The 13,301-nt window shown below is 35.9% G+C and overlaps 2 protein-coding genes across 5 annotated transcripts; both read left to right on the top strand.

The window, feature by feature from the left end:
• Nucleotides 1,026-12,564, top strand: LOC109233109 (pentatricopeptide repeat-containing protein At5g42310, mitochondrial-like). Of its 4 annotated transcripts, none has more exons than XM_019398875.1 (7): nucleotides 1,026-1,355; nucleotides 8,560-9,822; nucleotides 10,841-10,993; nucleotides 11,078-11,149; nucleotides 11,287-11,541; nucleotides 11,708-11,760; nucleotides 12,152-12,564. In XM_019398875.1, exons 2-5 carry the CDS (start codon nucleotides 8,584-8,586, stop codon nucleotides 11,392-11,394), a joined length of 1,572 nt encoding a protein of 523 aa, XP_019254420.1. In that variant the 5' UTR covers nucleotides 1,026-1,355; nucleotides 8,560-8,583; the 3' UTR covers nucleotides 11,395-11,541; nucleotides 11,708-11,760; nucleotides 12,152-12,564. The 4 variants fall into 4 exon arrangements, with proteins under 4 accessions (XP_019254420.1, XP_019254419.1, XP_019254421.1 ...); XM_019398874.1 differs by having other exon boundaries at nucleotides 11,673-11,760; XM_019398876.1 differs by lacking the exon at nucleotides 11,708-11,760.
• Nucleotides 1,511-2,245, top strand: LOC109233619. The gene has a single exon (XM_019399500.1). It carries the CDS (start codon nucleotides 1,511-1,513, stop codon nucleotides 2,243-2,245), a length of 735 nt encoding a protein of 244 aa, XP_019255045.1.

The raw sequence follows: 13,301 nt of genomic DNA, 5'->3' as shown, positions 1-13,301 counted from the left end.
TGTGACTATGGGTACGGTTCCAATGGCATAGTTTTGATACGTAATTCCAAATTCAAGTGCGCGTCCACATGCCTTGACCGAAATTTCAAATAATTAAAACAAACATGTTATGAATCATGGGTACATTTACGTGGCGTGATTCGCAGTGTACTAAACAACAAGTGTACAACATTGTGACTTGTTCAAATAATTGCCATAACTATTAAAATATATTATTCAAAGCGGCGAAAGGTAAAAACGCAAATAAGTCCAAAACATGTAATAATCAGATATTTAAACCGACTGTAATTGTAAAGCGACCGTGCTAAAACTACGGAATCCGAGAGTGCCTCACACCTTCATCCGAGTTAACAGAATTCCTTATCCGGTCTTCTGTGTTTCGCGGACTTTACAGAGTCAAATTTTCTTGATTTGAAATTTAAAATAAACCGGTGACTTGAGACACCGCAATAAATAATTCCATGTGGCACTCTTGCAATAAAATAAATCAATCCATTTTGAATAACGCCATTTTAATTGAAAAAATCACATTTTCCCGTAAAAAGAAGGTGTGACACTCACACTCATTTATGTTTCTTTCAGGAGCTCAAGCTCACAATGGAGTTAGAATCTATTTTCCTATTTCCTGTTGTAATCACTCGAGTTAATCAATAAAGCGCTCGATTTCAAATTTCCTTCTTCGATTAAATGCGTGTATCAATTTCTTAAGTACATAACATAATTATACATATAGTTCTCAAAATGATCCAAAAGAGCAGAACAAGTGAAATTGAGAGTTAATGTTTTAGCTCACTGTTAGGTTGTATAAGGAGTATAAGGAGTATTTTCAAAAAAAAAAAAGGAGTATAAGGAGAATGTTAGTTGGGCCTTTTTTCTTTTCCTTTACTTTGTTTTGTATTGGGCCCAGAAGCCCACATCTGTGTTTATGCACTCGTTTATTTCAGTCATTGGGTCTGTTTTAGCTTTTGACCCATATAGCCTATGTGTAATTGAACATTCGAATTCAAATTTTATCATGGTATTAGAGCCCAAATCTAGCTAGATCTGGTGATTACAAGTTGACCGATGTTACCCTCGACCATTTTCGCCAGAGTTTTGCTCTTCCGCGGCGATCTCTCTTCTTTTGAAATTTTCCGTTGATTTTCTCCGGTGATAACGCTTAAATTCGCGTGTTTTTCTGGTAGAGATTGTTCATATTGTTGTTCGATCAAAGTGAATCAAAATTTCAGAGGAAGATTTCTCAACCTAGGGTTTGGAGATTTCTGCACTGGTATGCTTCAGCTTGGGTTTTGACGTGGTTTCGTCTTCGTTTCTCTATATAAGGCCGTTGTTCCTTTCGGTTGCAAAGGAAATTGGTAATGCCTGATCACTTTCTCTTTTATTGCATGTGTAGCCTTTTCTGTTGATTATGTATAAAAATGACAATTGACAATAGTTCTCCATCCGAGTTGCCTATTGGTCACTCTACGTCTTCTCGTTCTGTGTTTCATGAGGACGACTATACTCACCAATGTCATCCCCTCTATGTGCATCCATCTGGCATATTGGGGTCTTCACCAGTCCTTTGCGTTTTGATAACACTAGGTATGGGAGTTGGAGACGAACTATTCTTGTAGCCTTGTTTCTTAGAAATAAATTGGATTTTATAAATGGATCCTCAATTAAACCTCCTGACAATTCTCCCCTGGCGAGACAGTGGCAGAGGTATAACGATTTAGTCGTCTCGTGGTTAATCAACTCGTTGTCCGAAAACATTGTTCGTAAACTTGCCAAAGATATTTGGAGTGAGTTGGAGGAAAGATATGGTCAGGCAGATGCTGCAAGAGTATTTGAGCTTAAAAAGGAATTAGCTCGCATTTCTCAAGGCTCTCTTGATATTGCCTCCTATTTCAATAAGATAAAGCAATTATGGGATGAAATTGATGCTTTGTCAATAAGTAGAGTCAGGTCTTACAGCAACTGTGGTTTTAAATCTGATTATCAGAAGGATGATGATGTCCAAAAGGTGTATCAATTTTTTATGGGTCTCAATGATACATATGTGCAAACTAGGAGTAACATCTTTATGATTAAACCATTCCCTTCTGTGAGCAGTGTCCACAGTGTCTTGTTGTCAGATGAGAAGCAGAGGCAAGTTTCTACCTCTCCTCGGTTTCTCCCTACATTTGCTTCTTTCAATGTTGGGGTGTCCAAACAAGGGTTTCCCTCCAGAGTCAATTTTGATGCTCACAAGTCACCTGTGTGAAAGTATTGTAAGAAACCATGTCATACTATTGATAAATGCTACAAGCTGCATGGGTATCCTTTCAAATTTACAAAGGGGGGTCTGGAAGTAGAAAGACTGCAGCTCATGTTGAGGTCAATTCTCTTGGTCCTCCCGCTAGTGTGGTTTCTAATATGGGTTCTCTTCCACAATGCCTAGTGCTTTTTCCACATCCCATTGTCCCTATACAGTTCAATTATTTTACTGTACACAAAAGAATTTAAACGATAACTTCCTCTCCTCATTTTGGAGACAATCGACCAAGTATCCTCCAACCGCCCAGCTGGGCGGTTGGAGGATACTTGGTCGATTGTCTCCAAAATGAGGAGAGGAAGTTATCGTTTAAATTCTTTTGTGTACAGTAAAATAATTGAACTGTATAGGGACAATGGGCGGGCTAGATAGAATTTGGGTGGGTCAAGATGGGTTAGGTCAATAAAGGGATTTTTACATTCCTATGCCACATAGGAAACCTTATTACCCTCAATGTTTAAGGTTTGATTTAACTACAAGCCCGTATAGCAAATTACCAATCCTATACCATACTTAATTAAGGGTCTAATTAATGGGCAGTTTTTACTCCTTAATTAAAGGTGTCCATATATCCCACGTTTCTCTATCCCTCTAATTCCTAAACCTCCGCCGTTTTCCCCCTCCCCTCTCTTCCTCTTCTCCATTCCTTCTTCTTCTCAAAAAATACAGAGATGGAAATTGTAATTTTGTTGCGTACGGAATTATAATTATGTTGAATCCTCTTTTATCGTGCTGGTTAAGTGTTCGATCCAGAAAAGCGAAATTAGGAGCCCAACAGATGAAAAGAAGAAGCAAATTTCATTGTTTAAGAAGACACCAAATGATCACATTATATTATCGGTCCTAATAATGAAGAGAAACACCAAATAGGTGTGGTTTCTTAAAGCAAGGGTATGGTTAAGATTTTTTTGTCTAGAAATAGAACTCTACTTGTTCTATTTTATATTCCTCTTTTCATTATCCCATAATTAATTTTTCAACATAAATTGTAGTTTAATTGTAGTATAAATATAGTAATTTTGTAGATACTCTTAAAAACAATGCAACTTTATACAATACTTAAACTGATTTGTAGTTTATTTGTAGTTTTTTTGAAGAAATTTTGTAGATGAAGAGAAAATTTTGTAGTCAACATTTTTTTTCAAAATAGATTGTAGTTAATTGTAGTATAAATCTAGTAATTTTGTAGATACCCTTAAAAACAATACAGCTTTATACAATACTAAAACTGATTTGTAGTTTATTTGTAGATGAAGAGAAAATTTTGTAGTCAATATTTTTTTCAACATACAATTTATCTACATAATATCTACAAACTGGGTACATTAAATTTTTATATCCCAATTCCCATACAATTGTAGCATAATTGTGATTTTTGACATAATTGCGTTTTTTCAGAAGATTTGTAGAAGTTTTAGCCTTTTTTTATTTTTGAAAACAGAAAATAAAGCATCTACAATCAGAATACAAATAATTTATAATTTATCTACAATTTTTGCAATATGTCTTCTTCTTCGAGTTTCAATCTGAAATTCAGTCAAAACCAAGTCTAATCTTCACCAAAACCCCTCAAAATTGAGATATAAACTCCAAACCATATTCCCGATTATTTTCAACAACACCCAATCCAAACAAATAATGATTTTTGAAAACCCAAAATTTGAATTCAAAGCTTTCAAGCTTTTTAATGGCTATCAATGGTGGAAAATATCTGGAAGAATATTTACTTCCGTAATGGCTTCCTGATTTTTCGCAGGTGAATAAGGCAGAATTTTAATGTAGACTCAATTAATCCCAAGATTCTTTCCTGATTTCTCGCGCGCTAATAATGGAAGATTCTGCCCTAATAAACGAATGGTATATAAATTATAGGAAAAATATGGACTGGGCGGGTAATTTAGATACTATGCACATATTTGGTAATAAGGTTTCATATATAGTATAGTTAGGAAAAAATCTCGTCAATAAATGGGTCATTTCCCAATCCAACCCAAAGTATACTTGGGCTAAGATGGGCCAAACAATGGGTAAATTTTAAAAATAGCCAGATTTACAACTGGTCGTTCAAAAATAGCCCAATTTCAAAAGTAATCGAAATTTAGCCACTTTTTATATAAAGATAAATCTGAGCGAAAACACTGTTCAAAACCCGAAAAATACTCCAGTATATTATGCTGGAGTTCCAGCATAAGTATACTTGAACTCCAGCATATTACACTGGAGTTCCAGAATAAATATGCTGGAACTCCAGCATAATATGATGGAGTTAAGTACACTAGAACTCCAGCATAATATACTGGAGTTCCAGCAAGTATATTGGTCTAGTATAATATATTGGAGTTTGGAGCACCAGTGCTCCAGTCTCCAGTATATTATACTGGAGCCAGCAAAGTATACCGGGTCCAGCATAATATGCTGGAGTTCGTACACAAGTGCACCGAACTCCAGTATATTATGCTGGACCGGTCTCTATTGCAGCAAAATAATGGTATTTTCCATTGACTTGGTAAACGCTGACTATTTTTGATTGGCTAGCTCGAAAACTGGCTATACCGTGCTATTTTTACCCAAACAATGGGTATAACCCAACTCGCCCAATTTGACCCATGTTTTAGAACCATAGTCATCTTGCATAAAACAACCTTTTACCTAAAAATGTGTAAGTTGAAAAATATTTTGCTGGTAGGGGTGGTGGGTGGTGCAAAAAATTAAAAAAAATAGAAAATTTAAAATACAAAAAAAAGTAAAAAAAATGCACGTACGGTTTTTAGGGGGATCTGGTCGAAAAACCGGCCGGGGGATGGGGATGGGATAGGATCGGTGAGTGGTGCAGAGAAAATTGAAAATACAAAAAAAATTTTTTTTTGGGGGGTGATGGTGGTTAGGGTGGGTGGGTGATGCATAAAGTTGAAAATACAAAAAAAAATAATAATTGGGGCAACTAAATAAATTTCTAGATAAGTTGGGTTGAGATCCCTTTGTTTTTGGCGAGTTTCATGGGTTATATTTGGGTTGATTAATGGGTCGGAAATGACTATAAAATATAATTGATTAACTTGGGCTCAACCCAAATAGACCATTGAGCTAAAATATTTGTAGTCCAACCCATTAATTTTTGTGTGGGTTAGATGGATTTGGGCTCAAATTGTCACCCTATACCTCCTCAAAGACAACATGGTAACCACTTAGAAAGAACTAAACAAAGATTAAATAAACAAAATCAAAAATAGAAAAAGCAGAGAAACAGAAAGAAAATAACAAACAATGGACCGAGGACTCTCTAATGGAGCACTGCACAATATCCCATCACGCGAAGAAGAATGAAATTTCTCCGTGAGAGTATCCAAATTTTTTCTCAAATCATCCATTTTAGAATCATTTGCAGTTATGTATTTTCGTAATTGCGACTTTATTTTTTTAACAGTTTCTTCAGTAGATTTAGATCTTGTTTCAGCTCATGTCATGTTGAATAGGTCAGTGAACACGCCCAATTATGCCTTATAAAAAGGACTAAGCGGACGTTGCAAATATAATCTAAGTATTTAGCTCAGAGTCGAACCCACATGAAATTAACCTCTCAATTACTCTTGTTAGACTCACTAAATTCTACGTAATCAACTTCCCAAATATTTTGAATAACAATTGATGATATTTTTACTAACTATAACTGAATGCAATTAAGTAAACTAAAGACTAACTATGATTAAGTTGTAAACAATTAAGAGAAAGATCTAAGCTTGAGATTTCCCTCATTGATGGAATCCCTTCCTGTTATGTTTCATAAAGATTTGCATAATCATCTCTATCGATCATGAGCAATCTTACTACCGTAAATCTCTCCCGAGTAATTACGACAATATACTATACGCACTCTCCCGAGTTACGCTAGTTGGCCTTTATTATAGCTCACTTTAGATCACACCCAAGGCTTCGTTATCCCTAATCTCCCCTTTATACCCTCGGCTATTGATTCTCGTATACTTTGGAAGTGGTGTTGTTCAACAATTACCTAAATATGCACTCTCTCCCGAGTAATACATACTAAATAGGCATAGCTAATTGAGGATCCTATCAATTAACTACAACAAGAACGTAGTTGAACAAATAGAGATTAAACCGGGCAAACTATATTAACATAAACACGAAGTTCATCCTTCAATAGGTTCCATCAAAACCCTAGACTAAATATTTAGCTACTCATAGCAAAGCAAGATAAAACTACAAAAAGTATTCATAATGTGCAAATAAAGATAATAAAGAGAAGATTGAAAAACTCTAATGGTTGATTGCTCTTCTCACACTCGTTCTTGCCTCCAATTCGGTCTACAACAAGCTTCACCTTTGCTTGGGCGAGTTTGTTGAGTTTATAAAGGGTTATGATAAGTTTCCCCCGATTTACACTTTAGTCTCAAAATTTATGGGCGATTACACCGTTGACCGCGGCAGAACGCGCGCGACCGCGGTGAATCGCAACTATTCCGCCTCAATCTTTTGGCCTACCGTGTTCCAGCCGCGGTCAACTGCGGTCGCGGTGGCCTTTTGTCCAATCCTCTTTTGCCTCTTTCTTGCTTATTTTCGTTTGGGTTCTTCTTGATTGATCTTACTATCAGTCAGGATAGGGCTCTGATACCAAATTTTATGTATTTAAGAAATTGATACATGAATTTAATCGAATAAGGAAATTGAAACTCAAATCGAAAGCTTTATTGATTAACTTGAGTGACTACAACTGGAAATAGGGAAATAGATTCAACTCCATTGTCAGCTTGAGCTCGTAGAAGGAATAGAAATGAGTGTGAAAAAGAAAGAAGATCGAGAGAGATTAGGAGAAAGAGATAACAAATTCTACCTAACTGGCTCCTTCCCACTGTTTGAATGTTATAACCACTTGGACTCAATCTGGGCCATCCGATTAAATTATTCTTTCCACTTCTAATTTGGTCTATTCATCTCAGCTCATTTATTATTTAACTTCCTATGTCGTCCACGTGTCCATTACTAACTACAACCCTAATGCTCAATATATCATTACACTTTTCTTTTATTCTCATTTCTTTCGGACACCGTTTTACTTTAACAAATTAATACTCCGGCTATTCCAATTTATATGACTATTATTATTTGGGAGTAAAATAGTCTTTTTTGTTAGAAAATTATGGTTTTTCATAATTATTTAATAAAAAATATAAGTTATAATTAAAATATTGACCATACCTTTTCATTCCTTTTGAAATACAAGAGTATTTATATTAATTTATGTTCTTCCTTAGGTTGAAAAAGCTAGAGTTTATGTATACGTTTTTTACATAAGATTTTTTTATTCCACATTTATAAATAACTTTTTCCACATTAAATTGGTCAGCATTTACCCCATTAAGGAACAAGAATTTGACAAACATTTTTGTGAAAACAATTTCTTTTTGCTAATATAAAAGTTATGCTGAGTGGAGAATAAAGAAGTTGGCGAATTCAGAATTGTGATTCTGAGCTGGGTATGGTTTCTGAAAAGCATATCTAATTCTAATATCAATCTATTTTTCACACACACATATATAGAGTTTGACCTTATGCGTTGGACTCATGGTTGGTTCCGCTACTAACGGAACCCTCAGTTTTCTGTAAATTATCTATAAAAGGGATTTAAGTTGGACATTTGCTAATTACTCTCAAAGCTCAGCCTATTCCAAAAGTGTCAGCAGCATTTTGGCCTTGCCATTGCTCTGTTTGATAAAGTGTGTGAGGGGGGGGGGGGGGGGGGCTGTAGTTAGCAATTTTGTTACTCCTTGTCTCCCTATATTCCATTTTATGTTTCGACACTTTTCTCTATTTGTAAACAATTTAACTTCAAAATTTTCTTTTTATCCTTAATAGCATGCTTGTCATAGAATTGTTGTAGCATGTTTAAAACCACAAGTTTAAAAAATCTATCTTTCTTTGTTAAACTGCGTGTCTCGTCAAATACTACCATAAAATTGAAATGGAGGGGCTATATATGTATGTGTATATATATTGCCAAGCTTGGCAGCACTTTGGAGCTTAGCAGCCACAGATTTCATTTTACTTCTGAAGTTAGTCGAAGCAAAAAGGATGTAATCTCTCCTGGTGGCAGAATAACCTATTGGGGCTAACTTCATCAGTTCGCTGGAGAATTTTGCATTTGTTACCTATTAAGATTGTGTGGATATAGCAAGAAAGAATACATATTAACTTTACAAATTACAGTTCTTTAATAGCAATGGCTCTCTAACCATTTTTAGTTGCAGCGAGCATACTTCTTGCAAAAGAGTATGCATATGCGACAAAATCTTCTTTTTAGATCCAGTCCAGCTATATGCCCTCATGGTGTGTGGGATCTTGTCCCTGTTTATCTGAAGCATCACGTTGATCCAATCAAACGCAAGATGCTACATACATCAATTCAGCTTATATTGCAAAGTAGAGCTAAAAGATGTGGCTTTTTAGTTAATTGTCGTTTTGGAAGCATTGACTATTCGAGTAATGAGCAGCAGGGTTTTCATATAAATGGTGAGGAGATTTCTTATGATTTATACAATGCATCCATTTGTGAGTTGTGTAGTGAAGGTGACGTTGATAAGGCAATGGGGTTGCTTTCCCAGATGGAGGCTTTGGGTTTTCATGCAAATTATTTGTCTTATTCATGTTTGATCGCTGCACTTGGAAGTGTTGGCAGGACCTTGGAAGCTGATGCAATCTTTCATGAAATGTTATCTTCTGGTCGCAGGCCAGGGGTAAAGGTGGTCAATGCGTTACTTCGGAGCTTCTTGCGAAAAGGCCTCTTAAGGCTAGCAGATAAGGTCTTGATGTTACTTGAAGATTTGGATGTTGAGAGAAACCAAGAAACTTATGAGATCTTGCTTGAGTATTATGTCAATGCTGGGCGGTTGGAGGATACTTGGTCGATTGTCTCCAAAATGAGGAGAGAAAGTTATCGTTTAAATTCTTTTGTGTATAGTAAAATAATTGAACTGTATAGGGACAATGGGATGTGGAAAAAAGCACTAGGCATTGTGGAAGAGATCCGTGAGATGGGGTTACGATTGGATAAGCGTCTCTTTAATAGCATCATTGATACTTTTGGCAAGTATGGTGAGTTGGGAGAGGCCTTAGAAGTGTTTGAAAAAATGCGCCGAGATGGCATAAAGCCTGATTTTCGAACATGGAATTCTTTGATCCGGTGGCATTGCAAGTTTGGGCATCTTGATGCTGCTATAGGTTTGTTCGATGAGATGCAAGAACAAGGACTATACCCTGATCCAAAGATCTTCATTATCATTATTACCCATTTAGTGGAGCAGGGTAGGTGGGATGTTATCAATAAAATTCTCAAGAATATGCAAGGGAGAGGACATCACAAGAGTGGGGCTATTTACGCTGTCTTGGTTGATATTTATGGCCAGCAGGGTAGATTTCAGGATGCAGAGTATTGTTTAAATGCTCTGAAATTGGAAGGTCTTCAGCTTTCACCTAGCATCTTTTGTGTCCTGGCCCATGCCTATGCTCAGCAGGTGAGGTGTTGTGCTGTTCGTTTGCTTATTTATTTAAACATAAAATAGTTAATGATTATCTGAAAATGTGTGCACTAGCTGAGTAGGTCGTAGCAACCTCAATATGTTTCTTCTTTTCCATTTTCGGTGTGGGGGTGGAGGAGAGTGCCTGAGGGCCCTTGGGACTTAGTGTGCAGATAGATTGAAAGTTGGAGATTTAGCACGCAGGTAAGTAGTCCTCTGATTGAAAGTCCATCTCTCAGGATTGGCATGTGCATGACTTTCATGTTCCTAGTCTTTAAATTGGATTAAATTCGTAGTATTTGACCATTTTAGGTTCTCTTCGCAACTAAAGAAAGATGTTAGTTCGAAGCATATCTGAATAGTTGGCTGCAAAAAGATATTAATACATATTTTGTTCTAGAAAGAAGGTAAGGAAACTACGGTCTTCCAAATATTAAATCCAAGTTCTTTAACTGATTGCTAATTTAGTTCCTTATTATTTTGTTGTTGGGTGAAGAAATGGGAGAAATATTTGGTGGACGGATTATCCCCTGATCCCCTCTTATCTATTTTTCGGTTGAGATACAGCATAGGTTGTAAGAGAACATTGATATAAATTATCCGGCAGAGAAAAATTGATTTTGGGATGCATTACATTTATGGTATGAGGAATGACTCTGGGAGTGTCTTTAAATTGCAATTTCTTTCATTGAGATGTGAATATTTTCAACGTGGGATCAGTGGCATGACTTAATTCTGCCACTTTATACAACGGTAGTGCAAATCTTGGATTAGATAACTTTGGAAAGAGTTTTTGAGTCGAGTTGAGACTTAAACATCGGCCTTCCATTTACTTTGTCTTAATTTCTGGCATGACTTGTATTCTTGTTCTCCTTATATTTGAGGTCTCTCTTTACATTTTGTCAGTCTATGCAACTAATGTTTCCTTCACCTGCATATTACTTTTTTTAAGATAGTATCTTTAAGCAGCTTTGAGGAGATTCCATCTTTTTTGATATTCTTGCCTTGTGTGCAGGGATTCTGTGAGCAGACTGTAAAGGTTCTGCAGATAATGGAAGCCGAAGGAATGGAACCAAACCTTATAATGCTAAATGTGCTGATCAATGCTTTCGGGACTGCTGGTAGGCATATGGAGGCACTATCAATTTACCAGCACATAAGGGAGATGGTAAGTCCTTAAACATTTCCAACTTTTCCTCAGGCATATTTCCTGAGATAAACTTTGCTGATAGTGGTGCTGCTATTTTTCTAGGGTATTACTCCTGATGTGGTTACTTATAGTACTTTAATGAAGGCTTTTATGAGGGCTAAGAAGTTCGATCAGGTAAAAAGATAAATGATTTGATTTCTTTTCTGGCTTTAGTGAGAAAAGGGAGTAGAAATCATGGAAAATATATGCTGACTGGACTTTTTCTATATTTAGCAGCATTTATTTGGCTCTAATTTGTTGTTGCTTGTTAGGTCCCCAAGATGTATAGTGAAATGGAATCCGCTGGATGTGCGCCAGATAGAAAGGCTAGAGAAGTGTTGCAATCAGCATTGATGATCCTTGAACAAAGACATTGTTAGTTTACATAGAACTTATCAACCTATTCGGCTCTAACAATGCTGTTGTTAGCTTCTTCATTCAGAAGATGACGTACAGCACCAAAAACTAAAAAGCACTTTTGATGCTACTCACTGTTATCCACAATCTTTAAGGACTTTGATACTCAAGTGAGATAATGTCCTTGATCTTCATAGTAATTATTTCTTAATTTTGCTTTCTTTTGGTCTCGTTATTCATTCTTTATCTGTTCTAAAGCTTTAGCCTTGTCGATTTCACGGCCTTCTAACTTGTTTGTCAGCTTATTGCTGTACCACTTCTTGGTGCCTTATTTAGGTTACGTATCTTTTGATAAGGAAGTTACGGCAGAGCAGCTTGTCATTTCTGAGGTTTGTGAATATGGATTTCAATCTGTTCTGGTTTATATTCACATATGGTATCATACTTATCAACCCGTGGTCACATTTGTCTGCAAGTCTGCCCAAGTTTTGTGCACAAGGGAAGTCATTGGAGTTATATTTAGCCTTAAAATTTCACTGAAGTTGCTTTAGAAGTATTGTTGTATTTACTGAGTTAGAGATTAAACGTGCAATACAAACTTGTGCATGGAATTCCATCCTTTTCTTGATTGGAGCATACTGTAGTTTAGGACCGCAGTTATACCCTGATTTCTCTCTAAGGCACCATATATGTTTATGCAATTCATTATAGGCTTCATTCATGTTATATCTGCTACTATTCGACCTGTACTTATCCCCCTTTTTCCTATGGAATCTTCAGGTTTCAGTAAATGACAGCCAGCCTGTGCCTTTTAAAGGAACTACCTGGTACTAGCAAGGATACTCGGTAACAGCAAGGTGTCCTGGGCACCTTCAGGCTTCACTTTTTCCTTGGCAGCCATTCTTTTCTCCAAATGTACTTCTGTTCTTCTGCATTATTGCTATATCAACAGGGTGAGAAATGGTTCACCTAGGTTTTCCTAGTCACAAGCTCAATTAGATGCGATGAAAGATCAGAATCTGCATGTTTCTTGAATAACTTGATGCTGCAGAGATTGTATTTGCTTGCTGATAGTGTCACAAATTTAACTTATATATGCTGATAGTGCTCTTGATATTTTACACTATTGGTGTGTTCTAACTTGTTATAGCAGATTGTTTATTTATATATTACCAAATTAGGCTTAATATGGAGATTTACGTGTTGTAGATCATTTTACCCCGATGGTATAAAAAAGTTGCATATTGTTAACGCAATTTATAGCTTGATTAACTTCTATGCTAACATAATGAAGGGAACAAAAGTAGCATCTTTTAAGGCTAAACAGTACTATTGTGGGTGCTCTATGTTGCTGCAATAACATGGTCTTGTTTGACGCTGATGCAGAATTTGCAATTGACAACACCAAATTAGAAAGAGGAAGGCCACTGCATTCTTTTTAATTTGTGCATTCAACTTTCTTTCTTTATTATTAGGACTTGGAAATATAAATACAAAACGTTTGAAGAAATTACGAGCCCGTTTGGACATTAGAAAAATTTTACTTTTTTCGAAATTTTTTCGCCTTTTTTCGAAATTAGCGTTTGTTCATAAAATTTTTAATTTTTACTTTAAGATAAATTTTGGAATTTTTCGAAAATTTGAAAAACTCCAAAAAGCTGATTTTCAAAATTTCTACTCAGATCACTCACAAAACTTTAAAAACAACCCAAAGTTATATTCATGTCCAAACACAACTCTAATTTTTAAATACCATTTTTACTTGAATTTTTTTTACTTCTTTTTTTTTGGAATTTTACAATTCTTTATTTCCGAACGCCCACTACATATCTGTGGTATAAGTAATAAGTTCAACGTTCTATTTTGATTTGACGTTCAACTCCAAATAGAGTCCAAAAATCCGCAAGATCATATAAAAAAAAAAGTAGTT

The sequence above is a fragment of the Nicotiana attenuata genome, chromosome 10, assembly GCF_001879085.1.
Source record: "Nicotiana attenuata strain UT chromosome 10, NIATTr2, whole genome shotgun sequence".
In the NCBI taxonomy this organism is placed as follows: Eukaryota; Viridiplantae; Streptophyta; class Magnoliopsida; order Solanales; family Solanaceae; genus Nicotiana; species Nicotiana attenuata.
The sequence above is the reverse complement of the archived record's forward strand: the minus strand, read 5'-3'. Positions and strand labels throughout refer to the sequence as shown.

Bases quoted from the DNA above. Each gene is read 5' to 3' on its own strand.
- LOC109233109 (XM_019398876.1), top strand. From the start codon at position 8,584: ATGCATATGCGACAAAATCTTCTTTTTAGATCCAGTCCAGCTATATGC. The intron at 10,994-11,077 runs GTAAGTCCTTAA...CTATTTTTCTAG, and splicing joins ACCAGCACATAAGGGAGATG to GGTATTACTCCTGATGTGGT. The intron at 11,150-11,286 runs GTAAAAAGATAA...GTTGCTTGTTAG, and splicing joins GGGCTAAGAAGTTCGATCAG to GTCCCCAAGATGTATAGTGA.
- LOC109233619 (XM_019399500.1), top strand. From the start codon at position 1,511: ATGTCATCCCCTCTATGTGCATCCATCTGGCATATTGGGGTCTTCACC.